The sequence below is a fragment of the Hemicordylus capensis genome, chromosome 1 (assembly GCF_027244095.1).
Source record: "Hemicordylus capensis ecotype Gifberg chromosome 1, rHemCap1.1.pri, whole genome shotgun sequence".
Lineage (NCBI taxonomy): Eukaryota > Metazoa > Chordata > Lepidosauria > Squamata > Cordylidae > Hemicordylus > Hemicordylus capensis.
In genome coordinates, this window is record NC_069657.1 from 64,527,155 (window position 1) to 64,553,840 (window position 26,686).

Below are 26,686 nucleotides of genomic sequence, written 5' to 3' on the forward strand. Positions count from 1 at the left end.
AAAGTGCTTAACTTCTAGAAACAAATGCCTGTCTTGCAACTTGCATGATAACAGCCCAACTAAACCCTTTTCTTCCAGAGAAAAGGTCCTTCAAAAGGGTTTGTTAATTTGGATTAAATATATGGAAAGGGGAGGAGTTAACCCTTTTCCATTCCAAATCCCATCCCACCCTTTTCCCTCCAGGGTTCCAATCATCTGTTTGCGAGAGTAATTGCATGTTTGGAATCATATCAGAAAAAAGCCGCTTGGGGAAAATTTGGTGTAGCTAAGCAGCAGTGGATAAAAGTATTTCACACATACCCTTCCACTTCTCTACCCCAAATCACCCAAAACATATTCTTTAGAGGGGAAATACCTTTGAGCTTTAGTTAAGCTCTAAGAATACAAGCTGCAAGGCGGAGTTGTTCCTGGAAGGCACCACTTTTCCAGGCATGTCTCCTGTGGCTTTATTGTGTGCATCTTTATTGATCTGTTCTTTAGTCAGTGTACAGTTTCGCCCCCACTGTATCCCACTTACATACTGGCACCAATTTCTGTAAAGACTCCCCTATGGGAGGGGAAGGAGTAGGGTAGACTGTAAGTCTTCACATATAGATTGGGAAGAAGAAAAATCTCCATATCCTTTTTCCCCCCCTGACAAAAATCAAAGAGGACTAAATGTGTATTGTTTTAAGGCGCAAGATACAGAAAGACACTTGTTGGGTTTACATGATTTACATACAAGCAATACTTTTCTAAGAACAGACTGGTACTTCTGTTCTGCAGAGCAGGGCTGCTACCTCCCCAAGAGACTGGTTTGACTTCCTCTCAATGAATTATACAATATTTGGAATGACTATTTAAAACACACACACACACGTACAATCAAAGACCTCAGATGCATTGTAGAACTTTGGGGGACATTCACACCAAAACACTTTATTTATTTTATTTTAGACTGCTGCTGCCAAATTCTTTTCACCATTCCAGTTTTTATATCTTGAGTCAAGCGCCAAAGAAAACAAATAAAAGCCATGCCAATCTCAATTCTTGTTGTTTTTTATGCACCTTTATGGGTTTTGTCAAAAAAAGAGGGAAAATGTTATTGTGGTAAAACTAGTCCTGTTTTTAGAAGCATTTGCGGTGCACAATGGAGGGTCCAGACTCATCGTATTCCTGCTTGCTGATCCACATCTGCTGGAAGGTGGACAGGGAGGCGAGGATAGACTCGCCAATCCAGACAGAGTATTTACGCTCTGGTGGAGCAATGATCTTGATTTTCATTGTGCTGGGCACCAGGGCTGTGATCTCCTTCTGCATTCTGTCAGCAATGCCTGGGTACATGGTGGTACCACCAGATAAGACGGCATTGGCATACAAGTCTTTACAAATGTCCACATCGCACTTCATGATGGAGTTGAAGGTGATGCCACAGGACTCCATACCCAAGAAAGATGGCTGGGAGAGGGCTTCCGGACACCTGAACCTCTCGTTGCCAATGGTGATCACCTGAGCGTCAGGAAGTTCATAGCTCTTTCCCAGGGAAGAACTGGATGCAGCTGTGGCCATCTCCTGCTCGAAGTCCAGCACGACGTAGCACAGTTTCTCTTTGATGTCACGCATGATTTCTCTCTCTGCTGTGGTGGTCAAGCTGTATCCTCTCTCGGTCAAGATCTTCATAAGGTAGTCAGTCAAGCCACAGCCAGCCAGATCCAGATGGAGAATGGCGTGGGGCAGGGTATAGCCTTCATAGATGAGCACAGTGTCGGTGACACCATCACCAGAGTCCATCATGATACCGGTGGTACGGCCAGAGGTGTACAGAGACAACACAGCCTGGATGGCAACGTACATGGCTGGGGTGTTGAAGGTCTCAAACATGATCTGTGTCAGCTTTTTTCTGTTGGCTTTGGGGTTCAGGGGAGCCTCTGTCAGCAGCACAGTGTGTTCTTCAGGGGCACTCTCAGCTCATTGTAGAAGGTGTGGTGCCAGATCTTCTCCATGTCATCCCAGTTGGTGACAATGCCATGTTCAATAGGATACTTCAGGGTCAGGATGCCTCTTTTGCTCTGTGCCTTAAAGACACATAAACTTCAAAAACCACTTTAAAATCAGCCCTTTGCCCAATTCCTTTCAAATAATTCTGGTAGCTTCCTTGCCCCCCTTGGGCACTACCACCCACCACACTCCTCTCTAGGCCACCCATCCCCCCCCCCAACGTGAAGCTATACATTTGCTGGAATTATTATTCCCTATGAGGAATTCAAAAATACTTTAAACATTCACCAATAATCGGAGGAGTGTCCGATTGCCTTGGGGTTTTGTGGGTGGTAGGCCCCACTGGGTTTCTACCACCCACCCCACTTTTGTGCCCCTAGGTGTTCCACAATAGGGGATAATGGGTTCATTTGTGTCCCATTATACCCTATGAAAAAAATTAAAAATATTTCAAAAATTCATAAAAAATTGTAGGAGTGTCCGATTGCTTTGGGGTTTGGGTGGTAGTTGGCACCCATGGGTGCTCCACAAGAGGGAATAATGTGCTTGTTCGAGTCCCATTATACTCTATGAGAAAAAAATAAAAAGAAATTTCAAAAATTCATTAAAAATCGTATGAGTGTCTGATTGCTTTGGGGGTTGGGTGGTAGGCACCCATGGGTGCCAACTACCACCCCACCCACTTTGGGAGGTCTGAACCAGTTGAAATCAAACCCTTCCAGTTTGGTTCAAATTCGAACTGGCAACTCGAACCAAATGCCTGGTTTGGTTTGAATTCGAACTGGTTTGCACATCTCTAATTTGGGGCTCCTCTTGTAAAGTGTTCTGGAGCTTCAGTTAGTGCAAAATGCTGCAGCTAGAGTGTAATCAGGGGCCAGGTGGTGTGATCGTATGACAGCAATTTTGAAAAAAAATTGCACCAGGTACCAGTTTACTTCCAGCTGCAATTCAAGGTGCTAGTTTTAACTTTTAAAATTCTAAAGGATAATTTGCTGCCCACTACAGGAGATTGACTTGGGCCCCGCTGCTCCGCAGGCCAACAACAGCTGAGGCCTGCTTATCATGCATGTGGGATGGGGCCTCCTTGGTGATTGCCCCTAGAATCTGGGATATATTTCTTAGATACTTTTGCATCCTTCCAACCCTTTCAACTTTCTGCTGCTTAGGCTTCGCTTATTACCGAGGCGTTTAATATTTAATTGGATTGGTGTTTGGAATCATCAGCTTTTAAGTGGTTCTCTTTCTGTTCTTGGAATGTATTAACCATTGCCTTTAAATTGTACGTCACCTTGAGACAACATGAAAGGTGATTAATACATTTGAAAAAAAATAAACAATTCAGAAAAAGACTCTGGGAAAGGTTGGCACTATTAAGAAAGTCTAATTATTTTCCTAATAAAAGATAACCCTGACACATAACTAGAAACGACAGACAAAAGAGCCCTTAAATATTGGTGTGTGTGTGTGTGTGAAATTTTCCTCATTGTAAACTGCCTTGAATTTCTTGTAATAAGAGTAGGCTATAATTTTCAAAATAAAATGAAGAATGAACTTCCACCAGAGCTCCCACAGAGTGTCTTCACAGAGGTCAGGTTTGGGGGAACAGCATTCCCTCCAGTCTCTCTATTCAGGAGCGGCCAGTGCGGGCGCCACAGTGGGGGGAGCGAGAGGCACCTTTAAGCACCAATTAATAGGTGCTTACTTCTGCTCCAGATGCAGCTGCAAACTACTCTGAGCAGCACGTGTTGCCCGGCACTCCCTGTGGCGGCAGATAGTTTCCGCCACTCACCTGGCCCCTGGTAGGGGGTGGGCTCCACAGAAGCCAGGTGAGTGGCAGAGCCAATCCGCTACTTCAGGGAGTGATGGGCAGCACTCTGCTGCTTGGAGTAGTTTGCAGCTGCAGCAGAAGAAAGCACCTATTAATTTGTGCATAGAGGAAGACAGGTCCCATTTTTTGTTTCCATTATTTGAGCCCCACCCCCACCCCCTGTGGCTCACACCAACCGTTCCTGCTCTATTTGTGTAAAACTCGGTAGTGCTCTTGCAGCAGCCTTTGGGGCCTCATCTACATCAGAACATCCTCATCTTTCCTTCTACATCCTGGGATAACAACAACAGGCTGTCATACAGCTGGATAAGAGAGTTACTGCAGGTAATTTTGCTAATTCTGTTGCACTTGATACTGCCATCTTTGATATCTTAAAAGCTTCTACTGAGAGTGCTACTGCACATACTTGAGCAATGATGCAAAGAACACATTCTGAAACTTTCCTTGCTGACAAAATTAAAATCAATGCCAGCCCACAAGTGATGTTTTCCCCCTATGTCACTAAAATGAAAATTGACTTGATGTGTAACATAAGTCTTTAGTGTCTAGCACTGTAGGGAATCATACACCTTTGTATGCCTTCATGTACTTAGTGATTTCAATAATCCTCACATATTATTTTGGTTTATTTTGGCTATTTGTGTGGGGGAAAGGTAGCTAAACAATTCTACTAAGAACATTATAGCAACCAATACTATTTATCTCCCAATTTAAAATATAGGATTTAAATGCTGCATTCATATATCTAGGATTTTCCAGGCTGCTGGATTAGGTTATGTTTTTTCTCTCCAATCAGTATAGCTTCAGTTAGATTTAAAAACAGGTCCCAGAGGTTGACAAATGGATTAAAGTAGAACATAAATTCCTTATGTCACCCACTCCCTTAAACCTTGATGTCAGTAACATTCCTAATCATTCCATTATTATAAATGTCAAATATGCTTTACATGTGTAAAGGGACTATAAGAGGCGAGAGCCTAGCTAAAAGAAAAAAGAATCACACGAGGTAGTTCCTGTATTGTGCGTTCAGAAGAAAACACAGTTTTGTTCTCCCTTTCCTGACTGATGGGAAATTCAGGCAAGGCTTTGCAGGGTATCCTTCAAAGGAAGGAGCACTTATAGCACCCTTGCGAAAAAGCAGTTTTTATTTTTTATTTTAAAGAACTTAAATGTTGAAAAGAATTCACAAGATAGCAGCAATCGGTCCACACAGAATTTGTTATAGAATGAATGCTGGCCCATAAATCCAACCAACAATCATAGAGGAAAACAGGTCCCATTTTTTGTTTCCATTATTTGAGGTACCTAGCTTAAAACTATTACTCCCCAACTTTCACAAGTATTTGATGTACAATACAATTTTACATGGCTTAGCCAACAAAACAGGTTTGGAAGCATTCTAAACAGGTTTGGAAGCATTCTAAACATTCAGTGGGCTCATGAATAGTTAAATCACCTGGGTAAGGTGTCAAGTGTTAAAGACTCACCTGCACTTGATACCATACAAAATCTGGGATTCCTAAGGTTTTAGACAAGTCTGGCTTTATACACTTCCCCCACTCTCAATTCTCCAAAGCCCTCTTTCACGACCAGTGAGAAAGGGCTACCCGGTTTGCGGGAAGGGAGCCCAAAAGCGCTTACCTCCCCGTTCCACCATCCCTGGGTGGGCAGATCACCCGCCTAGATGAGCACCGGCTGCTGTTGGCAGCTTCAGGGGTCAGGGTGCTGGGACACTCCGCCCCACCCCCAGAGCTCCAATAATGCACCGCACGGGTGCATAGTGCATTATGGGAATCTCCCTCCCTGAGTCTGCCATGGCTGACACGCAAGCAAAAAAACAAGGTTAAGGGAATGCTCGCTACCATAACCTCGTTTTAAAGGGTGGCTCCATAGGTGAGTTCGCCACCGTGGTAGTGTTGAGATTGGCCCAATCCCACCGGTTCACATATGCGTGCAAAACCAGGCTGGGCTCTCTTAGCCCAGTTTTGCACATGTGTGTGAATAGCCTCCCAGTGTAATGGAAGCCTTCCATAAACCTATTCTGATATTTCAGCCCTTTCAGAGTAGCTTTGGACATTAACCACATAAGTTCACTGATGGTGTTTCTAAATGGGTCTTTTTAATAGGTTCAGGAGCACTCATTCATTCCATTAGGGATGTAAACCAATCAATTTTTGTGATTCGATTTGAGTTTGAATCAAATCAGCCTGATTGAATCAAATCTGTTTTGATTCAAATGTGATTTGATTCAATTTCAAATCAATTCAATCTATTTTTTAAGGGCCAGGGGGCAACAAAGCAGGTTTGGTGGCAGGCCTCCATGGGCGCCAATTGTCACCCAACTCCCAAAAGAATCTGAAAAAGGATATTTGGTTGTGAAATGTGTGGCTGTATGGATTCTCGGTTTTGAAATAACTTGGGGATTCCCTATGAAGAAGTCATTTCAAAACCAAGAATCCACAAATAAAATTCCTAAAAATTCACCCCTGGCAGTGAAAGCAGAAGCTTGGAGGGGACAAAATGGAGGCCTCTGGGGACAAAATGGAGGCTCAAACTGCCGAATCAATTCAAGCTTGAATTGAGGGTAATTTGATTCAAGGTTGAATCACTTGAATCATCCAGATTTGAGTTGAACAGATTCAACCAGTTCAATTTGCACATCCCTACACTGCATCAGTTCCTTGCAAAACACATGGTACTTGGGTCCAGCAAATGGTCTGGGAGAATCATATGCTGTACTTTTATTAAAATTAAACAACAGATAGGAGACAACTGGAAGAACCATGTGAGTACAGGATAGAATAAATACTTTTAAAAGACACAGAGCACCTGTGCACAGCCTGCACTAAACTCTATCACACAGTAAGTGCAGGGAATTCCAAGGAGTGCACCTGGGTTGCAGTCCACATAGGGGGAAAGGTGTTATTGGTCTGCAAAATCCTTTGCAACATGATGATGTCAGTGTTTTATAGTTGCTTGCCTCAAACACAAAGGAATCCTATGTTTGTTAAAATAAGCTTTATTCAGAAACTCTACTTTTCACCTCAAATTTTCCCTCACTTTCCTTTCTCACTACCCCCCCCCGCCCAACACACACACACACACACACACACACACACACACACACACACTCACTCACTCTACAGGATCTCCACAGGGACAATTAACAAAATATAAAAGATTGCAAAATAGAATACAAAATTATCTCCCCTTTTTTTTAAGAACCAGAACTGAATTCCTTTAAAACTTGGTGACAAAGTCTTGAAGTCTTTTAGGTGGTGTCCTGTCACGCACAGTTCTCTTAATTTTTGGGTTTCTGGCACAGGGGCTGTTAGTGATTTGTTTTCTGGTACAGAGAATTGTCCATCACATTCATCAGCCTCATCTGTGAGGTCAAAACCAGAGGAAAGATCAGATTCCTCTCCAGTTCCCTCTTGTCTCATAGTCTGCATGTTAGAAAGACTCAAAGTGTTGCATTTATTTCCATCATCCAATATGGACACAATCTCCTTGGATTTTCATAATTTGTTTTGGTCCAGATATGGAGGACATCCCTTTATCACTTTATAAGGCAGTCGAACTTGAACAAAGTCTCTCACCTGAAATGTTCACTGTTTTGCACCCTGTTTCTGATCCACATAAAATTTATATTTTGTTGCATCCTCCTTACCCGATCACAGATCTCTGCATCCCCAGGGTGAGATGGCACGGAAAGCCCTATCAGTTGTTGCCATTGGGTAAGTTTGGTGGTAGCTTTTGCATTCTCTTAGTAGTTTGAAAGGCGATTTTACTGTAGTAGAATGAGGATTAGTTTGATAAGCAAATAGATTTTCACAGGTTGTCTCCTTCCAGGGTTATTGTTGCGTAGTAGGACAGCCAGTTGAAAACGTTCTTTCACTAATGTGTTCATTCCTTCCACAATGCCATTCCCTCAAGGATGGTACAAGGAAATAGTCTTGTGTTTCATCCCATGGTCATGCAAATATCGCTCCATTTCAAATGAGGTAAGCTGTGTCCCATTGTCAGTCACACAAGCAGGCCTATTCAGGCTTCAACAGCCTTACCTGGGTAGGGCTGCTCATATGGAGCACGGGATTGGTCCTGATCCCAGCACTCTTTGCTGGGTAGCCCAGGGTTTTTTTACCCAGGCTAATAGTGGGGGGGAGGGTGTAAGTGTGCCCCTCCACCCCACTCCCTCATTGTGTGAATCATCCACAAAGCTGGGTGGCAAGACCACCTGGCAGCAAGGGATTCCCCCAATGCACCACACGCTCCTGGCACAATACACTGAGGGATGCTGGAGGTCTTCTTCCTGTGGTTCCTGGCTCTGCTGCTCACTGTGGCACCACTCGTGTATATTGTGCAGTGTGAGGACTCACCAGGGAAGCTAGGCGGAAGTCGAAGTCAGGTTACAAGCCAGAGTCAGAAACCAGGAAGTCGGGTCCACACAGGAGGAATAGGAAATCAGGCCTAGTCAAGCCAAGGTCAGGAGCCAGGGGATCAGTTCTATGAAGGAACAGGCAAATCGGGCCAGTCAAAGCCAGGGTCAGAAGCCAGGAGATCATGACAGTGTGCTGCTGATCAAGTGCAGAAAGACAGGTAGGAGCCTGCCTGCCCTCCCCAGCGAGGTCATAAGAACAGCCCTGCTGGATCAGGCCCAAGGCCCATCTAGTCCAGCATCCTGTTTCACACAGTGGCCCATCAGATGCCGCTGGAAGCCTACAGGCAGGAGTTGAGGGCATGCCCTCCCTCCTGCTGTTACTCCCCTGCAACTGGTACTCAGAGGCATCCTGCCTTTGAGGCTGGAGGTGGCTTATAGCCCTCCGACTAGTAGCCAATAGACCACTGCTCCATGAAGTTATGCAAACCCCTCTTAAAGCCATCCAGGTTGTTGGCTGTCACCACATCTTATGGCAGAGAATTCCACAAGTTGATTATGTGGTGTGAAAAAGCACCTCTGTTTGCTGGTTCTAAATTTCCTGGCAACCAGTTTCATGGGATGACCCCTAGTTCTAGTGTCATGTGAGAGGGAAAAGTATTTATCTCTATCCACTTTCTCCACACCATGTATGATTTTATAGACCTCTATCATGTCTCCCTCTCATATGAGGTCATATGAATGTCCTTAATGTCTTCTTCTTGCTTGCCACAGCACACTGTCATGATATCTGAGCCCGACTCTTCCTCCTCTGAGATGGACCCTGAACCTGACCACTCCTCATCTGTAACAGACCCCGAGCCTGACCCTGCTTCAGCCAAGACAGACCCTGAGCTTGAGACAGACTCTGAAGACCTGACTGAAGAAGCAGGACATGAGAGTCCCCTCCTCTAGAACTTGAGGGACCCTGTGCGCAGTTGCACAAGAGTGGTCTTGCACAGAGTTGCACAATGAAGAGCTATTATTTCCAATAACCATCCATTGTGAAACTGCATTTTTGCAATTCTTATGTTTGCACAAGAGTGCTCTTTCACAACCGTGCACACATTTCATTAAAAGGCACATATAACGTTGCAAAGTACGTCAGCCATTATTTGTATTCATTGCTTAAAATACTCTTAAGTGCTACACAAAGAGGAGAATAAATATACAAGTTCCTTGTTGTAATGGTTTATAATCTAATTGATGCAAAAAGAAAAGTGGGACAAGAGAAGAGGAAAATAAGGAAGTAAAGATACCAATTCTTACATAATGAACAGGTAGAAAGGCCATTGCAGTAGACCAGGCCTGCTCAGCTTAGGCCCCCCAGGTATTTCTGGACTACAACTCCCATAATCCTCAGACACAGTGGCCAACAGCCAGGGATTATGGGAGCTGTAGGCCAACCTCTGCAGGAGGTTGGGCAGCCCTGAAGTAGAGAGACATAGAAGGGGAGAAGCCAAATGACAGTTATTTCCAGCCAGACTAATGGAAAGGGTTTCCCTGTTTCACCTCTCCCTTTGATGCAAACAGGTGGCTACATCTTTAGAAACATGACCAAACTCTATTTACTGCCATCCTAATAATGCAAAGCATCCATACATCTTAATTCTGGTCTCTGGATAATCACTAACAGACTTTAGTCTATTGTGCAGGTGAAGGAAGCAATGAGTGGCTGGGAGGAATGCACCAGAGCACTATTAACTTTACTCAGTGCCTGAAATCTGATGGGTGATTGGTCACACCCCACCAGCTTTCCCGATATATATAAACCTTGAAGAAACCATCTATTCTTATTTGCTAGTAATTTGACTATAAAACTTTGGCATCAATGCCCTTTGCATTGTAGATATCCTTCTCTGCACAAACAAACAGCATATTCAAGATATAGAGGCAAACTGCAATATTTTACTTTTAATATAATATATAATTTGCTTTGTAATTAACTATGTTACATAAAATCTCTAAGAGAGATCTGATCCAATATAAATTTAAATAAATGGAAAACAATGACCTCTGCATGAAATACAATTTATCGATACAATAACATCAATAATTAATGTTACGTAAATCTCTATAGTTGAAGAAAGTAGATATAATGGATATGTTATTATAGTAGATTAGATTAGTTCTTCTTACTGATTTTTGTTAGCATATTAACTATTGGCTTTGAAGAAAGAATAGCTGACTCCATGTGTTGACATTGTACAGTACTCCATACTATTGTTCCACTCCTGGCAAAGACATCTCTTTATTGGGCTATAGAGTAATTAAATAATTTCCACAGAAAAACAGAAATGTATATTAACTGTCAATGAAAAACCATTTAGTATTTAATAGCAATCTATGATCCCATTGATAGGGCTTATTAACACTTACTGTCTGATTTTGGTCTAAAATTGATGCTACACACATGTATGTCAAATAATACAATTACCTTCTTACTACAGATGGATGCCAATTAAATGATAAATTGCAAAGGCTTCTTGTTTACGAGGTAATAACTATATCCTGTGGAGGTGTTTATTAGCCCAGTTACAGATAGTTATTACTACCTTAACTGGAAGCATGCCTACATTTTTTGTTAAGATACTGAAATGGTGAATAAGATTAAGTGTATTTCAAGGAATAAGCTAAGAGGTAATATTAAACAAGGACAAAAAGTGGCATGAACCACCAAACTACATTATACTGATAACAGATTTGAGCAGATACCTATATCCATTCCATACAAAGTTACTATTGTAAACCTTTCAAACAATCCAAAATTGTAAAGAGAAACATCTAACTAAGGGTGAAGACAGACAGATAGACAGACATTCCAAGTGTAGTGTAAATGGTTTCAACACACATCTGCTAGGAAAACAAAAGACCTTGAAATGCAGTGAATTTTTAAAATGTCTTCCACTGCACTTTCCACTTTCACTCTTGGTTAGTTTTTAAAGCTGATCTGCTTAAGGTATATCTCAAGGTATACAGTATACCTGACCTAAAGCCAAAGGCTATCTGTAATATGAGTATCTAAAATATTGACATTTGCAAGTGATTAAACACAGAACTCTGTACCAAAATGCTGAAGAGGTACATAAACATGGTTGGCATGTCACCAGCGCAGGTGTGTAGGGAGGCCAATGGTGGCTCGGGCTCAGCGAGCCGCAGCGGCCCCCCAGCCCCAGCCCGTGTCAGCATTTGAAGTAGGGAGCAGTTAGCCACACGGCACTGGCCCAAACTGGGCCAATCTAGCTGGACTATCTAGCTTCCAAATGGGGCCGTGTGGCCCCGTTTGAGAGCTAAATCCTAGCAGGGAGATAAAGGCTAAATAAAGGCAGGGAGTGCTGCTCCAGCCACGTGGCCGATTTAAAACCCTAACAGGGCCACATGGCCCTATCTGGGAGCTAAACCATGCCCCCTGCATCAGACGTCAGATGTGGGGGGCGTGTTTGGGGCACGAGGTGCGACCCCTGAGGGGCGGCAGCCATGGTTCCTTGAACCCATTTGCTCAGTGGTGGCTCCACCCCTGCACCAGTGGTAATCAGAAATTTAATTCTGGAGACCCACAGGAGAACCCTGCAGCATACTCTGCCAAAGGAGTAGCACATTTACCCCGAAAGGGCCAGTGACACAGAAAGGTTGAACTTCACTCTTTCAAAGTGGCACAAGGCTGTGTTTTACGCTGAAGTGTCACAAATTGTTATTGTTTGGAAAATGTATATACTGTACAAGTTTTCAACAAAAAGGTTGGAAAAGAGGAAATCCATAACAGTTACTATACAATAACAATCCTATAGAATTATATAAATTATATAATATAGTTCAGTTTTCATGTGTGGAATCCAAGATTCTGTCCTATAATATATACATTTATACAATATTTAAATTAACAGATCAGCTGCAAGAAGTTTAAAATAGGAGCCAGGATAAGCTTACAAATGAGGGTGTCAAAGGCAAAAAGCATTTACCTTCTCTAAAACCAGATCTTGCTATTTATTCTGCATAAAGCTAGAATGTAATCAGCACAGCAGGGAAGTAACTTGCCTAGGGAGCAAGAGGTTGACGGTTCGAATCCCCGCTAGTATGTTTCCCAGATTATGTGAAACACCTATATCAGGCAGCAGTGATACAGGAAGATGCTGAAAGGCATCATCATCTCATAGTGCGTGGGAGGAGGCAATGGTAAACCCCTCCTGTATTCTACCAAAGGAAAACACATGGCTCTGTGGTCACCAGGAGTCAACACCAACTCGATGGCACAACTTTACCTTTTTGTCCTCTTAGGCTGGTTTGACTCTCTTTTCTGAGGAATTTGCTTCTCTCTTCCACCTCCCCCCCACCCCCAATTTGCTGGATTCTTATCTCACATCTAATCCTTGTGTGCTTATTGCTTCTGTTGCACTAATGTGATGGACACAACGTTTTCGAAATAGTCCAAGTGCTACTTTCAAAACTGAGTACAAACTGGCAATGTACAACAAAGTGCTCTATTATAATGTCAGCAGCACTATTGTAAAGCCATGATCCAAAGAAAAGTGAGTGTGTGTATAAAGCTCTTCCAAAGATTTTTCCTTACTACAGCAACCATTCCAGATTTTGTAATTTGTTTGGGCTTTTTAGAGAGTGCAGAATGGTGCCAAAAGAAAGGGAAGTTAAACACCACCACTGCCACCCTGGCAGTGTACCCTCTAACAGAGATTCCCAGAGAGCCAGCATAGCGTAGTGGTTAGAGTGTTGGAATAGGACTGGGAAGACCCGAGTTCAAATCCCCATTCAACCATGAAACTCACTGGGTGACTATAGGCCAGTCATGTATCTCTCAGCCTAACCTACCTCACAGGGTTATTGTGAGGATAAAAACAAGCATGTACTCTGAGCTCCTTGGAGGAGCAGTATATAAATGTAATAAATAAATATTCACAACTATTGTTTAGTGTTTAAGAAAATATGGAAGGAAGGAAAGGAAGGAAGGGCTGCATAGGACAGCAGACCAAGAACGACATCCATACTGTAAAGGGTGTAAATAAATATTGTTTACTACTCCCAGATCCCCAGCAATAATGGCTTTTGCCTGGGGATTCTGGAAGTTGTAGTCAACAACATCTGGGAATCTCTGTTAGAGGGAACACTGCACCCTGGTGTAAGGCTTTACACCCGTTACAGTATGGGTGTATTTCTCAGTCTGCTGTCCTATGCAGCCCTTCCTTCCTTCCTTCCATATTTTTTTAAAACACTAAATTATACAGTTGGAAGAAGACTGCCCCATTTAATTTTGGGATGGGAGAGATGATGTCCCGGCAAAGCCAGTATATATCGACTATGAGATGCTTTCAAACCATTCTTGTATTTTCTTCCCTTTTTCGGAGCGTCTTCAGACTATTCTTTTCAAAATAAGCTGTACCTGAAAGCAAAGGGACAGAAAATGTGGCAAATAGCAAAGCAGGCAGCAACAGAAGAGAAAAGATTTCATGTTCTGAGTAAACACCAGCATCAACTGACCAAGCTAAAATGCTCCTGGAAACAGGAAATGCATAATTATACCATATTGAAATGGTTCAGAAGAATGAGCCCCAAAATACTTTAATTCTGTAAGAATTTAAACAAAGGTATGGTCTATGAAGAAACTCATTGAGGCTATTCTCATGACCGCAGAAAAGTGGGCTAAGAAAGCCCAGCCTGCTTTCCTGTGCTTGTGGGAACCGCCGGGAGCTGTGCGGCTCCTGGAGATTAGCCGGCTCAAGTCCACCCTCCTTAAATGAGGTTAGCTGAGTGAGCACTCTGCTAACCCCATTCTGGCAATTGTGAGTCGCCACGGCATGCCTCAGCTACTCATGAGGAGACCCCCGGTCTCAGGGGTCTCCCCACAATGCCCTGTGCACTCACACGGGGCATCCTGGGGGCTGGGCAGTCCCCTGATCCCCACAGGCCCTACCAGCTCCATGATGGAGCCGGTAATTGTGTGGGCAGCTGATGTGGCCACCCAGGGCTCCGTGAGTGTTCGTGTGCAGCCTTGGCCCTCTCTCCCCGCTTAACCCCATCCGGCTCTCCACACTTCTTGTGTAGAGAGACTCATTTCCTTATGAGGTCCTAATGAATACATTATAATTTATTTATTTTTTTCCTTAAATACCACCACCTCCAAAGACTCTAGGTGGTGAACAACCACAGTACCAACAACAATTAATTTTTAAAAATAATAATTAAAGGGCGAATGCCTAGCGAAACAGGTGGGTCTTAAGAAGGGCATTAAAAACAGCCAGGGAGGGAGCTGAGCGAATCGGGGGGAGAGGGTGTTCCAAAGAAGAGGAGCGGCCACAGAGAAGGCCTTCCTACAGGGCCAGGAACCACACACTGCAAAAGAGCCTGGGACACTGAGGGCCAGCTGAGAAAAACTCACAGTCCAGGATGCAACTGGCCGAGAGAGGCAATCCCGGAGATATACAGGTGCTAAGCCCGTAAGTGTTTTGTAGGTGAGAACCAGCATTTTGAATTGACCCAGAAGCCAACAGGCAACCACCACAGCAACTGTAAAGAAGGTGTGATGACATCAAATCTACATCCACCCATAAGGAGGCAGGCCGCTGAATTCTGGACTAGCTGAAACTTCCGAATAGTTTTCAAAGGCGATCCTAGGAAGAGTGCATTACAGTAATCCAAACGAGAGGTAACAAAGGCATGAGTTACTGTTGCCAGGGCCTGCCGGTTGAGGAAAGGCAGTAACTGGTGAACCAGTCAAAGATGGGCAAATATGGACCACGTTCAGCTTTTATCTAACAATTTGACATATGGTGTCCTACATTCCAAGTGTATGTAGAAGCAGTTGTTGAAACTCAAGCCAGGTAGATGCTGAAAGAGATTCCTACAAGTTAATGTAAGCAGCAATAGCTCTTAAAATCACTTTCAATGGAAATTATTCTGCAACAAAGACTACAAAAACAAGCCCTATTTTGTTTCCTTTTAAAAGAGCATGATTTATTTATTTCAGTAGCAAGGAAGAAGCAGGTAATCATTAAGAAACCTCAATTTCAGGAAAAAGTGGTAATGCTAATCTTTGGTGAGAAAGAGGAAAATGATACTTTCTGTAGCCCAAGAAAATTATACCCTCGTGGGGTTTTAAAATGGATAGCAAACTGAAAAGGGCTTTTTCCCCTCCCATATACTAATGTTAAAGAATGAGAATATTACTTTTCAGAGCAAAAGAAAATAAAATCTTTTTATGTATTATCTGAACCTTTTGTGCTTTAAAAAAGCTCTTTTGTCATTTTGTATGTGTATGTGTGTTGTCTCTGAGGATATATATGAGATATAGTTAAGGTACAGTAGATATAGTTAAGGCACAAGAGACATAAAAGGAGAGAAAATGTATATGTGATACCTCTTCTTTTCAGTATTCCAATTCTAGTAATGTACTACTATTAAGAGCAAAGTAAAAAGCTATGGAAACCTGGTATTCAGTTCAGCAAGGAAAACTTCAATTGTGAACTTCTACACAGTTCTTTTATACTTGAGATCTGTTGTTCATCTATCCTGCTCATTAAACATAATCTCAGTAAAGTCCATATTTATGCAAAGTGTTCTCTTATATTTATTATTTGAACAACTAATATACTATATATTAATTCTTAATAGGGGCACAACATGCAGTATTTATGTATCATCATTATGTTGTTCTGTGGTAAGTATTTATATAGTTTACACACACATATAAAGAATAAAAATAAACATGTTAAAGAAACTAGAGGTATGAACAAAACACACGTGCATAGAGGTCCAAAACAGGCTAAAGCATGGCCAGCCAGTCATTTGGGAGATCGGCAGGGTGCTGGAAAGAGCCCCCACCGCTCCTGCTGCAATCCCTGACATGGCTTGTTTTTCAAGGTAAAAGTACTAAACAGCTATTCCTCCCCCGCATTTAGCCCTTTACTTGTAAAAGTAAACAACTGCAACTGATATTCAGAGGCATCCTGCCTCTGAGGCGGGAGGTGGCCTGTAGCCTGTAGTTTAGTAGCCGTTGATAGACCTTTCCCCCATGAAGTTGTTGGCTGTCACATCTTGTGGCAGAGAATTCTACAAGTTGATTTGGTGTTGTGTGAAAAAGTATTTCTGTTTGTTGGTCCTAGATTTCCTGGCAATCAATTTCATGGGATGACCCCTGGTTCTAGTATTATTGAGAGGGAGAAGAATTTCTCTCTATCCACTTTCTCCACACCATAAATGATTTTATAGACCTCTGTCATGTATCCCTGCAGTCGTAGTCGTCTTTTTTCTAAACTAAATAGCCCCAGGTGTTGTAGCCTTGCCTCATAAGAAAGGTGCTCTAGGCCCCTGATCGTCTTGGCTGCCCTCTTCTGCAACTTTTCCAGTTCTACAATGTCCTTTTTTAGATGTGGTGACCAGAATTGTACGCAGTACTCCAAGTGTGGTCACACCATAGTTTTGTATAAGGGCATTATAATATTAGCAGCTTTATTTTCAAGCCCCTTCCTAATGATCCCTAGCATGGAATTGGCCTTTTTTACAGCTGCCGTACATTGAGCCGACACTTTCAATGAGCTGTCCACCACGACCCCAAGATCCCTCTCCTGGTCAGTCACCGACAGCTCAGATCCCATCAGTGTATATTTGAAGTTGGGGTTTTTCATCCCAGTGTGCATCACTTTACACTTGCCAACACTGAAGCACATTTGCCATTTTGTCACCCACTCACCCAGTTTGTTGCCCACTCCCCCTTTGGGAGCTCCTCACAATCCATTTTGGATTTCACTACCCGAAAGAGTTTGGTATCCTCTGCAAATCTGGCCACCTCGTTGCTTACCCCTACTTCTAGATCATTTATAAATAAATTAAAAAGCACTGGTCCCCGACCAGATCCCTGGAGGGGCCCACTTCCTACTTCCTTCCATTGTGAAAACTCTCCATTTATCCCTACCCTCTCTTTCCTGTCCTTCAACCAGTTAGCAATCCACACATGTACTTATCCCCTTATCCCATGACTGCTAAGTTTTCTCAGGTGTCTTTGATGAGGAACTTTGTTGAAAGCTTTTTGGAAGTCCAGGTATACTATGTCAACTGGATCACCTTGATCCACACACTTGTTGACACTCTCAAAGAACTCCAAAAGGTTGGTGAGGCAAGATTTACCTCTGCAGAAGCCATGCTGGTTCTCTCCCAGCAGGGCCTGTTCTTCTGTGTGCTTTACAATTTTATCCTTGAGGATGCTTTCCATCAATTTGCCTGGAACAGACGTTAAGCTGAATACTGAACATGAATACTATTTATTCATTGGTCAATAAAGTTGTGACCAGGCACGTTACTGCACCCCTTTATCCACAGTTACCCACAGTTTGGTGTCTGCTTCTTTCTTCCTCAAGAGCCTTCCTGGATCAGCCCAAAAGTGCTGTTCTTTGTCCCCCAACATCTGATGTTGAATACAGTGGTGTAGTTGCAAATTCAGAAGTGCAAGCACTCTCCATAATGGCCCTCATAGCCACATCTACCCCGGCAGCCATACTCCATAGCCACACCCACCCCAATGGCAACATGCCCTGCTCAGATAGATGCAAGAATTTGGGAGGTTCTATTGCAAGGATTTTTTCTTAATCCTACTGAGCTTGAACTTCATTTGGTTATTCACTCAGAAGAGCAGTATGGATTGTCAACCACAAAGAGTGGAAGATACTCCTTGAAACAGAAGAGAGGAAGAATGGTAATAAAATCAATTGTAGTCCAACATTCAGTTACATAAACTCTTGGAGCAGCAAGAGCAGCATATTATTTATTTCCATTTAGAAAGCAAAGGGTTTTGCCTCCCTGCTGAGACCCCGGAGGGGAAAAAAAATACTAGGGCTGCATCCTTGCCCATCCCTGCAGCACTACAGCACCGAGTGGTTACCAGTTCATCTCCAGTAATACAGTCCACAGACAGGTTAACAAATTCAGCAGAAACTATGCCTAACAGTATAAAGTACACTTTATTATTATTTTTAAATTAAAGCAGCCTTAATTCCATTATTTTCTGTGGGACTAACAGTGCAATTCTGTGTACTCAGAAGTAAGACTAAGAATTTAATAGATCTTCCTGTCCGGTAAGCATGCACAGGATAGAAACTATTTATAAATTTGACTTATATACCACCCTTCCAAAGGCAGCTCAAGGCTCAACTACAATCCTTTTATCTTTTAACCAAAACTACATTTCCTTAACTGAAGTGTGACTAAGTCTGAAAAATCTCTATAGGTAATTAACAGCCATACCCTATGAAAGTTTATTCAGAAGTAAATCTGTGTACCATGGAGCTCATTTTCAAATATGAATGCATAGGATTGATACTCAACCCCATTAAGGCCTAGTTTTGACTAAAAAGGAATTGAGCTCTGAAAAGAAGGACTATAATAGATTTAAGAGCTGCTGTTTTTAGACATATGGTGGAATCATGGTGTCGATTCCTGGCAACCACAGAGCCATGTGGTTTTCTTTGGTGGGGTTTACCATTGCCATCTCCCGCCCCACTGAAATAGCTCTGAGTCCCAGTCAAGTATTGTGAATACATAATTCAAAAGAAAGAATACTGTATGGAATTATGAGGAAGTAATGAGCATTTTTTGCGACTGAAGTGACACCTTGATTGACTTTAATTAAATCATTGCCCTAGGGCAGGCCTGCTCAATTTAGGCCCCCCAGCTGTTTTTGGACTACAACTCCCATAATCCCCAGTCACAGTAGCTAATAACCAGGGAGGGCCAAAGTTGTGCAGGCCTGCCCTAGGGTCACTCCCTCCCCTAAGTGGTCCAACACAACCACTTCCTAGGATGCTCCTTCTCACAACAAAAACCTCCCAGTCTCAGGACTGGGCGCTGCTGTTTGAACAGTTAAGAGCATTTCCATTTCTCACCTCTACCATTTTTTGCACAAATGCACAGACCAAAAAAACCCCCAACCCCACTGTCTAGAAGCCAGTTTTGCTTCCAAGCCATTTACAAGCAGCTCGATTTGAACGAAGGTAGTAGCGAGGACTATACGGAGGACGGTGGGGGCAGCTCAAGGCTCAACTGCAATCCTTTTATCTTTTAACCAAAACTACATTTCCTTAACTGAAGTGTGACTAAGTCTGAAAAATCTCAGGAGCATACACATTTCAAGGGTTCTTCTCTCCCGCTCGGAGCGTCCCGCCTGACGCCAGCAACAGTCGGCAGCGGCGGAGGAGAAAAGGCCGGGCTTTGCTCTTTACGTACGAACGGCGGGGCGGAGCTGCACGAGCCGCGCATGACCGCCTTTTTCCCGGCTGCGGGCGCCAATCGGAAGGGGTCGGGGCAGAGGCTTTTTTGCGTTTTGTTTTATTGCGTGCACCGCGGGGGTTAAGCGTAGCAAAGTTACATCTTGTCCCGAGCGGTGGCTGCCCCCGTGCTTGAGGCAGAGCGCAAACCCCTCTCCTGCTCGCTTCCTTCCTCCTCCTCCTCCCCCCCCCCCACTGAGCTTGCGGAAAGCATGAAGCTGACCAAAGCCCAGTACGGCGAGATTGCTCAGTTCCTCGCCCAAGTAGTGCCCCCAACTCGGCAGAGTCTGAGGAAGCTGAAGGACAGATTCCCTAGGTAAGTCTTCGGCGGCGCAGAGTGGTTCCTCTGCCCCCTTTCAAAGGAGGAGGCGGAGAAGGCAGTCGTCGGGAGCAAATGGCAGGCTCAGGGGAGTACCACTGTTATTGTTATTAAACAAATCGGCCTTGCGTGCACGCTCGGTGTTTCTGGTTTAAATAAAACACGAGCTCTGCACTTGCTGCAAGCAGGGCCAGTGCTAGGGTTTTTTGCGCCCTAGGCGAGATCACCTTCTGGCGCGGCCCCCCCCCCCCCCGCCAATCATATTTCAAACACAGATGTATTATAGGAAGAATGAAAAACACAGAATTTGAAATCCGCCCCCCCGCCAGCGCTCATCGGGGCAGCAGCGTTGCCCCCTTTACCGGATGTAACTGGAAGTACTCAACACGCCTGTGTGCCTTGCACACGCACCCAACGCGCACAGATATGTTGAGTACCTCCAGTTCCATCTGGTAAAGGGGGCAACAGGGCGGCACGATGCCAGCCCAACGGACTTTTAGGAAATCGAGCGCGGGGAGGGGAGAGAGGTGCACCCTCCCCTGCCCTTAAAGTTACCCCAGGCCAGTTCCATGCACCTCCCTAATGTGGGGCCCATGGAGCAGACTTGCAGGAGCTAGGCAGCCAGGGGAGCCAATGGGATGAGAGGCAGTAGGGATGGGGGGGGGACCCTTCTGGGCAGTCTCTCCCCGCAGTGAGCCAGCTGGCTGGGTCCAGGGGGGCTGGGGGGAGGTGGTGGTGTCTTGCCATGGAGCTGGTGGCCCTTTGGCTACTGCCGGCCACCAGGCACTGCCAGGCTCTCCCAGGGCTGTGGCTGCTGGTTTCTGCAGCCCTCTTGCCTGATGTCTCTGTGCCACCCACAACCCTAACCCTACCCCCCCACCAGAGAGGGATCAGCGGCAGCCCGCTGAGTGTGCGGGGTCGGGGGGGGCAGCCTTCTTGCAGGCGGCGGCAGCAGCGGCCTCAGCCTCCTCCTTGCAGGCCTCTCCTCCGCGGCCGACCAAGCAGGCGCTGCTTTCCGCCCTCCTGCCGCTTGTGCCGGCGGCGGCGCCGTGCGCCCCGCGAGCTCCTCAGTGGGCAACTGCCAGGCTGCTGCTGGGCGGGTGCCACCACCGAGGCCCTCGACTCAGCCGCGGCAGGCTTCCCGTGCTGAGAGTCACTCAGCAGAGCCGGCCCGCTGCTGACGGCGGCTCCGGGGCGCCCAGTGGCCAGTAGGGGCTCCAGGGTGAAGGTGGTTGCCCTCCTCCTCCTCCTCCTGCAGCCACAACTGGCAGGCTGGGCAAAGCAGGGCACGGGGGCGGGCTGGGGAGCCCCGCCACGCCAGAGGCGCGGCTGGCTGGCTGGCCGGGGTTGCGGGGTGCCCAGCAGCAGCAGCAGGCCGCTGCCCGGCAGGTGCCCCCACTGGCTGGCCTTCGGTGGGAGCCTCCGCGCGGGGGGCTCCCTCTGGAGCAGGAGGCGAAGGCGGTCCTGGCAAGGCCTGGACTGCTCCGTCCAGCAGGCGCGGCGCGGCCAGAGAGAGCGAGCTGAATCCCACCCCGCCCCCGGAGGAGGCGGCGCCGCCTGCTTGCTGCTGCTGCTGCTGCCTCGGGGGCTGGTCAGGGCCTGCTGCTGCTGCCTGCCTGGCCCCAGCCACGCGTGGCGGGGGGAGCCCTGGGAGGGGGGCGGCGGCAGCCCCGGGTTGGGTCCCCCGCCTCGCCCCGCCGCCAGACAAAGGGCTGCTGCCTTGTCCTGCCTTCTTGGCCCCTCGCTCTCCCCCGCCAGGCAGGGGCCTGCAGGCTGACTGTTCGGGTTGGGGGGGCGGCAGGCTGGCCAGCGCAGCACCCCCTCCATTTTGGCGCCCTAGGCAACTGCCTAGTTCGCCTTAATGGACGCGCCGGCGCTGGCTGCAAGGATTTGCTTGTCTGGTCTGACAGTTCCCACGAACCCGTTTTCCGCCCTCCGCTTCTTTCCCTTCCCTGGGCCCCGATTGGCTGAAAAAACACTCGGCCAATAGGAAAAATGCACTCAGTGGTTGCTGAGCAAATCTCATAGGGGCAGGTTGAGAGATTCTGGGGGAAGGGAGTAAGAGTGAGAAGGGCTTCCCCTGCCCCCTCCCCCGCACCCCCCTCCTACCTTGAGGAATAAACAAAGGAAGGGAATGGATTGATCTGGGGGAGTTTGGAGAGGTGGGTGGTGGTAGTGTTAATGGTCTTCATCAGGAGGAGAATAAAATGAAATCATTAAGTGGAGTCAATTAGATGGTGTGAGCCCTCTGGCAAGGGACGGTGATCTCAGGTGTACAAGGCTTGGCACGCTGATAAGTAGTAGTGATGGTGGTCTGTGATGTTAAACCTCCCAACACCACCACTCTGTGCCTTTAGCAGCAGCCTGGCCACAGAAATGCAGAAGAGGCCTCACTCCCCTGCATGGATACAGCTGTGGGAATGCTTCCTCTGTTGAATTTCTGGCTGTCAGGCACCTGTTAAAGACAGATGGGTGAGAGTGACAAGAAAAGTAGTCTTTGCCCTATAGACCAAAATAGAGCCATGTAGCAGTTTCCTTGCACTATAATCTCAAAGGCAGCATATTATTAATTTTAAAGGGAAAGGCTAGTATTGAAGGATGTTTTGCATCTTCTCTCCCTCTTAGTCTTTCCAACTGCTGCACACTGAGTGCACTGGAAGCTGGTTTTCTCACCCCACCCCTGCACATAGTAGCAGTGCTCTTCTCCTCCCACCTGTCCATCCTGCTCCCAAAGCAGGGGGGCACTATTGCTGCCACTGCTGCCGCCCCCAAGTAGGGGTGGCGACCTGTGCTTGGTGGGCTGGCAGAGGTGACTAATTCTTTACCTGTGCCAATCCATAGCCTGAGACAGATACCTCATTTGCAGGCCAGCCGTGGTTGTGTGTTCTGTTAAGAAATACAAGGAAAAAACAAGAATTCAGGGATGGAGCAAAAAGGATTAAAGCTGTAATTCTTTACACTTGTCTCATTTGAAGTTAATGAAACTTCTGAGTAAGCATACATACAGTTGGTTTTTAAAGGCTATCTAGTGTGACTTTTTGTTTGTAGGAAACTGCCTGTTTCTCCAAATGTCTGCAGTGGATCTTAAGTTTGTGTTTAATTAATTGGCATACCCGAGAACCCCAAAGGTATCAACATAGCTCTTTGGCCACATGAGGTATTATCTCTGCTGCCACATACGTGTGATCACATCTGTGTACTCTTGGTTCGTTTGGAATAATTAATATTCCTCTGGTTCTGTGGTCTTAGTTAACAATGAGGTCCCCTCTGCATGTTCGGATGAAGATCCCTCTGTATGTTCCCCATTCAGATGAATAGCATCCCCTCTGCACAATAAAGGGACATGCCAGGAGGGCACTGGGGTGTCACTGCTCCTGACGCTTCCCCTTCCTAATCTCAGGAACGGGAACGGTATCGCCCAAATTAGTCCACTACAGATCACAATCCCCACTTAACTGTTATGATGTAGTGAACATTTGGAAATCCTCCATTACTGTGAACATAGAAAAAGGTTAACTACTGTGTGCTAAGTCCTCTTTAGTATGCACCCTGAAGCATTTGATTCGTAGGGATTTTCCCCCTCTATGTCCCACCTGTTGATTCCCTGCAGTTTGCAGAATATATGGCAAGGACAGGAAAGTGACAGACCATGTAACTGCTATGCTTATGTTTGTTAAATTTGGTCAAACTTGTCTCTGATATGAACATATAAACATTGTCCTGAATTTCCTGTTCCTCTTCAAACACATTTTTCTTTGCAGGTAAAATAGCTGCCTCATCATAATCATTTTAGCCAGTGTTGTGTAGAATGTTGGATCTACAGACATGCTTGATTTTTACTTAGAAGCAGCAACAAGGTTGTTTAACTCTTTCCCTCCATGCAGCTTTTCCATCTAATTTTTTTCCTCCCAAGTTACTATTAGCCTCATTAGGGAGAAAATATGTACCTGTATCTATTTTCAGAACAGAAAACAACTAAACAGCTCAGAACAGCTAAGAGCAGCTGAAGTGGGTAATTTTAGTGGGGGCATTAGCACAGGGGAAAGGGTTAAAAACAAACCCCAAACCTCCCAGAACATGCCTGCCCCAATCAAATGGAAACTTTCTGCTTAAAAAACAAAACAAAAAAAGGTTTGGAGATCTGATTATGGATCTCTTACATGCAATGTAGATTGTCCCTTAGGGGCTTTCGGGTCTGGTTGGATAACAGGCCATTGTGGCTGGGGATGATTTGGGGACCAAGTTTGAGAACCCTTGGTCTAGAACCGGGCTTCACAACTTTGGCCCTCCAGCAGTTTTTTGGACTGCGACGTCCATCATATCCAGCCACGGTGGCCAATAACCAGGAATTGTAGTCCAGCATCTGCAGGAGGGCCAAAGTTCTGCACCCCGGTCTAGAATGATCCAAGTTGAAATCTCACCGGTGTTCTCTCTAAGGCGTGCACATGTGCACATTCTCACACATTTTTTTAATGTCCGCTCAGTTAATTTTTAGATCCTGCTCAGGTTGAATTGGGAAGTTCCCACCCTGAATGCTCATGCGCACACACTTCCTTGATTCTGCCGCCCAGAACAAATCTAATTCTGTACACAGATGAAGAAAATTAGAGAGAACACTGAATCTCACCCAGCCATTAAGCTCACTAGATGAAATTTGACCAATCTTACATGAGCAATAACTCTTGAGATCTGATGAGAACCTGTCTCAAATTTCATCTCATGTGGCGGCTATATTAGCCTCTTTTAGGACAGGCCTTGACACATTTTCTTTGGATATAGAAGCCAACACAAAAATTTAGGAGCTAGACAATGGACACTTAACAAAATTACTGGATTTAGTGACATATTATGGAGGGGGACAAATGGGCTTCTCTTCTTTCCCTTTACAAGTGGTAACTTCGAGCAAAATCAGGGCGGCCTGCAGTGTTCCCTTTAACAGGGATTCCCAGATGTTGTTGACTACAACTCCCATGATCCCAAGCAAAAGCCATTGCTGCTGGGGATTCTGGGAGTTGTAGTCAACAACATCTGGAAATCCCTGTTAGAGAGAACACTGGCTGCCTGGAATACATATTTTATTAAATAATAAAATATGTAGGACAGGAAACAGAGAAGATCCTCATTTAGGCACCACAGTTAAATTTCCAGGCACCATAGGTCCTTGGTGCTTCGGGTTCGTCAAGCCCAGTTATAGGAGCAGACCCTTTTGGCTGCAGTCCTGATGCTCTGCTACTCTGTTCCACAACAATGTTGTTGCTGTTATCCGTCTGAAAACATTTATTTATTTTTATTTCAGGTTTGTTTGAAAGATTGGCTTGCTGCCCCTTTGCCCTATTTCACTTCTGAAGTGCTTGTAATGAGCCCCTGGTGGCGCAGTGGTAAAACTGCAGCTCTGTAACCAGAAGGTTGCAAGTTCAATCCTGACCAAGGGGCTCAAGGTTGACTCAGCCTTCCATCCTTCCGAGGTCGGTAAAATGAGTACCCAGAATGTTGGGGGGCAATATGCTAAATCATTGTAAACCGCTTAGAGAGCTTCCAGCTATAGAGCGGTATATAAATGTAAGTGCTATTGCTATTGTATTCTTCTGCTGTTTCACTGTTTTGTTTTCAATTTTTGGTGTTTTGTATTTTATTCGTGGCTTTGTCAGTTCCTTGTTTTAATTTATGAACCAATTGGGAATTTTTGGATGAACGGTAAATGAATACTATAGTTAAAAAAATAAACAAACCTCTCTTTCTGTCAACCTAACCTACCTCACTGGATTATGGTGAGGATAGAGTGAACATAAGAACAGCCCTGCTGGATTAGGCACAAGGCCCATCTAGTCCGGCATCCTGTTTCGCACAGTGGCCCACCAGATGCCTCTGGGAAGCCCACAGGTAAGAGGTATGTGCATGCCTCTTGTGAAGCTGGTGTTTTTTGCATCACTTGCAAAAAAATGTGCATCACTTTACACTTGCTTACATTGGCAAATGCAGTTCATTTTGTCGCCCAGTCCCCCAGATTGGAGAGATCTTTTAGGAGTTCCTCACAATCTGTTGTGTATTTCACTACCTTAAATAGTTTAGTGTCATCTGCAAATTTGGCCTCTTTGCTGATCACCCCAACTTCTAGATTGTTTATGAACAAGTTAAAGAGCACTGGTCCCAGTACCGATTCCTGGGGCATCCCACTTCCTACCTACCTCCATTGTGAAAACTGTCCATTTATTCCTACTCTCTGTTTCCTGTACTTCTTACCAATCCAACAGTGAGCCTGTCCCCTTATTCCATGACTGCTAAGTTTACTCAAGAGCCTTTGGTGGGGAACTTTATCAAAAGCTTTTTGGAAGTCCAAGTATACTATGTCAACCAGATCACCTTTATCCACATGCCTGTTGACGCTTTCAAAGAACTCCAAAAGGTTAGTGAGGCAAGACATTTCCTTGCAGAAGCCATGCTTGTTCTCCTTCAACAAGGCCTGTTATTCTATACTAGTATTTTTCAGCCCGTTATAATAACGGGCGCTAGGTTTTGGGGGGGTTTTTTGGTCTCTGCTGCCCTCCCCGGTCTGTGGTTCTCCTCCTCCCGCCGTCATTTGCCGTTTGGGCCCCCCGCCGTCATTTGCCATTTGGGCCCCCCGCCGTCATTTCCCCTCCCGCTGCCGCCAGCCTCCATGCTGCGGCCGGTCTCCCCGGCCGGGCAAGGGCCCCAAAGTCTCCCACCCGCCCGGCTTCGGCGGCGCCGCCAGGCCTTGGCGGTGGCTCCGCCACCACCTCGGCCGGCTTCCCCCGCCGCCTCTTGCCCCGCGGGGCTCGCCGCGTCCTCTGGCTCTTCCTCATCCCCGCTCCTCCTCCTCCTCCATCCCCGCTCCCCATGGCTCCAGCGCTTCTCCAGCTTTT

At 45.5% G+C, this 26,686-nt stretch overlaps 1 protein-coding gene, 1 long non-coding RNA gene and 1 pseudogene across 4 annotated transcripts in view; 2 read left to right on the forward strand and 1 right to left on the reverse strand.

Annotated features, from left to right (window-relative positions):
- Nucleotides 1-1,071: 1,071 nt before the first annotated feature.
- Nucleotides 1,072-19,446, reverse strand: LOC128349679 (actin, cytoplasmic 2-like; annotated as a pseudogene).
- Nucleotides 7,869-9,324, forward strand: LOC128349681 (uncharacterized). The gene is made up of 2 exons (XR_008318916.1): nucleotides 7,869-8,404; nucleotides 8,958-9,324. It is a non-coding gene; the product is annotated as an uncharacterized LOC128349681 (long non-coding RNA).
- The window catches only part of CDIN1 (CDAN1 interacting nuclease 1), a 222,430-nt gene continuing 214,970 nt past the window's right edge, over nucleotides 19,227-26,686 (forward strand). For 2 of the 3 annotated variants that reach the window (XM_053306357.1, XM_053306339.1), the window contains exon 1: nucleotides 19,227-19,802. In XM_053306357.1, the coding sequence (XP_053162332.1) occupies nucleotides 19,699-19,802 (104 nt within the window). In that variant the 5' untranslated portion in view covers nucleotides 19,227-19,698. The remainder of the gene's footprint in view (nucleotides 19,803-26,686) is intronic. The other variant, XM_053306348.1, reaches the window with a different exon arrangement.